This window comes from Rhododendron vialii, chromosome 7a, assembly GCF_030253575.1.
Source record: "Rhododendron vialii isolate Sample 1 chromosome 7a, ASM3025357v1".
NCBI lineage: Eukaryota > Viridiplantae > Streptophyta > Magnoliopsida > Ericales > Ericaceae > Rhododendron > Rhododendron vialii.
Genome location: NC_080563.1, coordinates 3,324,173 through 3,326,989, shown reverse-complemented (window position 1 = coordinate 3,326,989; position 2,817 = coordinate 3,324,173). Strand labels below are relative to the sequence as shown.

Here is a 2,817-nt window from a genome sequence, read left to right as displayed (position 1 = left end):
CTTTTGTTTGTTAAGGCATGTTTCATCGCTCAACAAGGTCTTTTTTGTTACGAATTGTTCAAAAGTTTTACCAATATCGAATTGAGCTAATTTTTTGTAAGAACCCATAAAAAATATTTTCAAAATAATGAACTATTTAAATCATCTTTGTGAGATCAGAAAATGGGTCTACAAAAAATCAATTAATCAATAATCGGATTAAGCTATGCCACCTGGGCATCAGCAAAAAAGGAGTGAGCCCCTCATACCCATGAAACGTACGTAGCTGTTTCATGGATTGGCATCGTCTACTATCCCAAAGGGACCGCAGCATTGCCGAAACGGCTACTAGTTATCTTGTTTTGTTCAGCTAATCTTTTAACTTGGGGTTTTTTTGTTATGTTCAGCAGGTCCTCTTTATCTTGTTATGTTCAGCTTGAAACGGCTACTAGTAATCTTGTTTTGTTCAGCTTGGAACTGGAACTAGTAATTTTGTTTTGTTCAGCTTGAAACTGAGTTTCGTGCTTGGAAATATGATGGTATTAGAATAATTATTGTTGAGTAGAAGACAACAGCCAAGGGAAGTACGGAGTAGTATTTTTTTTTTTTTTGGTGCTTCGCAATAACGATGTACTCCGTATTACCTATGTTCAAATTTATGGGGAAATATTACCATTAAAGCACACAAATTTTACATCTGGGTTATTTCCAAATTAACATGTTGGATCTAGTAATGGATATTGTCACACAAGCACACGTTGCTGCTCCATCAATCCCCGTCCCATGAAACGCGTCATTAATATTTCAAGCACTTGTGCAACTGCATCTACAATCTTCCGGTAAAACCACTGGGATACAGTCTGGTATAAGAGTCGAGCCACGATTGCAAACAAAACGGCCGAGGTGATGAACATGATCGGAAAATTCAGCGAGGATGGTAGAAAAAGCACTGCTAAGGAAACCGATGAAAGAGCCCCCGATATGATACTAACGTGGCCGAAGATTTTATAGTAACAATTTGCACCATATTTTTTTGTTACACTTTTGCCCGCGGTAGCTAAGCTGTAAGTCCACATTGTTATGACAAAGGTTCGCATGGTGGTCGGGTGCGTTTCAAATGGAGACGCGTTCTTGTTCTGATACTTCACCTGGAGTAAGCCAATCAGTGTTGTAACGAGGAAGGCATATACGACGTGGCATGCGGTGGATGACATGTTTCCTTGCATTCTCGCACTGTCATCATAGAAAAACATTGCTTTCGTGTTGGATTTTTATAGGGTAAATTAATATCGATTATCGAAACCAATATGAAGAAGAAAACATATACGTAGTAAGATGGACAAAACCAAAATGAAACAGAAATTTGTTAATATCCCCCTCACTGAGCTCCCTCTCTTTTCCATCGATCTAACTCTTCGATCGCACTTATTTTTCTTGTTTCTACGTCTTGTAAGCCGATGCGTTGCCCTCTGAATGTAGTGTTGTATTCTCTCGTGGGGGAGCAAGGGGATGGGAGGGTGGAGGCCTCAAGAAGGACAAGGAGAAGAAAACTTAAAAACAAAGTCAAATAGCACAAGAAACCTAAACAGGGGACACAGGCACTAAGACTAGGAGGCGTCATGCATAGACAGTAGACATCCCCCGCCGCCGGGATGTCAAATTTCATATCTCGTGTCGGTATCCATTTCTCTGAGTCTGTATTTGTGTCCGTACTGCATAGACTAGGAAGCGTCATGCATAGACACTTAGGTAGGGCTGTCTACGATCGGATTTTGGTCGGGTTCTGGTCGGGTTCAACCCAACTTTAGTCGGATTGGTTAAATTGGCACCTGAGCCCAACCGAAACCCTTGCCGGGTTCAAACCGAACCTATTGCTGATTGGTTCGGTCGGGTTGGACGGGTTGCAAACCAAAATCACCGATTCACAGTAAACTCTCACAAAAATCACAGATTTGGAGTAAACTATCACAAAAATCACAAATTTTTGTTTACAAAATCACAGCTGTTTTTTCCAAAAGGCAAATCACAGCTATTCCACGGGCCATGGTTGATTCTAGAGGCAGAGAGAGAGAGAGAGGATTACATATCAAGGCTTGAAAAAGACTATAACCAAACTGAAATCCAGTATCATCGTTGGATCTTGCTGCTTTGATCGCTGGGACTAACTCTTTGGAGTCTCCATACAAGATCTGGAGGGATTTCCCTTGAAACCTTGATCTCTCAGGCACCTCTCTACCTGTTTGGCCATGATGATTCCGACTGAACTTATTACGTTCATGGCCCAAGAACCCACAGGCCGCATCCGACAACGCCGAAGGTTTTTTCTCCCCCTCCATTATTTTTTCTCCCGAACTTATCTTACCCGCCGACTCTGATTTTAGGCCAGAGAGAGAGAGAGACGTGATCGATTTGGGGGAGGAGGAGGCGTGAGGAGGCATCGTGAGCACTGAAGAGGACTGGGGAAATCTGGAACTGGAAGCGTGGCCGGTAGGGATTATTTTGTCATAAATATACGGTCTTGTTATTGTCAGCCACTGGACTGACGATAAGTATACTAAAAAACAAAAAAAGCATATTTTTGTGTACCTTTTACATTCTTTAATACACAATCACACACTTAGTATTATCAGCCTATTGAGCTGATTTGGCTGATTTTAGAATTTTACATATACTATGTCAGTCAGATTGGGTCGGTGGGGAAATTAAAAGGTGCACCCAATACCTGACCGACAGAGAAAGAAATTCCAGATTTTGGACCCGAATCCAATCCAAACACCCGATCAGAATCGTCCGTTAGCTTCATTTTTGGGCGGGGCGGGTTTTCGGGTGGGTCGGGTC

General features: G+C 42.0%; 1 protein-coding gene across 1 annotated transcript; it reads right to left on the bottom strand.

Annotated features, from left to right (window-relative positions):
• Positions 1-559: 559 nt before the first annotated feature.
• On the bottom strand, positions 560-2,452 carry LOC131331747 (uncharacterized). Its single transcript, XM_058365632.1, has 2 exons — positions 2,063-2,452; positions 560-1,212 (listed from the first exon to the last, which is right to left on the bottom strand). Exons 1-2 carry the CDS (start codon positions 2,415-2,417, stop codon positions 1,142-1,144), a joined length of 426 nt encoding a protein of 141 aa, XP_058221615.1. The 5' UTR covers positions 2,418-2,452; the 3' UTR covers positions 560-1,141.
• Between the last annotated feature and the right edge of the window lie 365 nt (positions 2,453-2,817).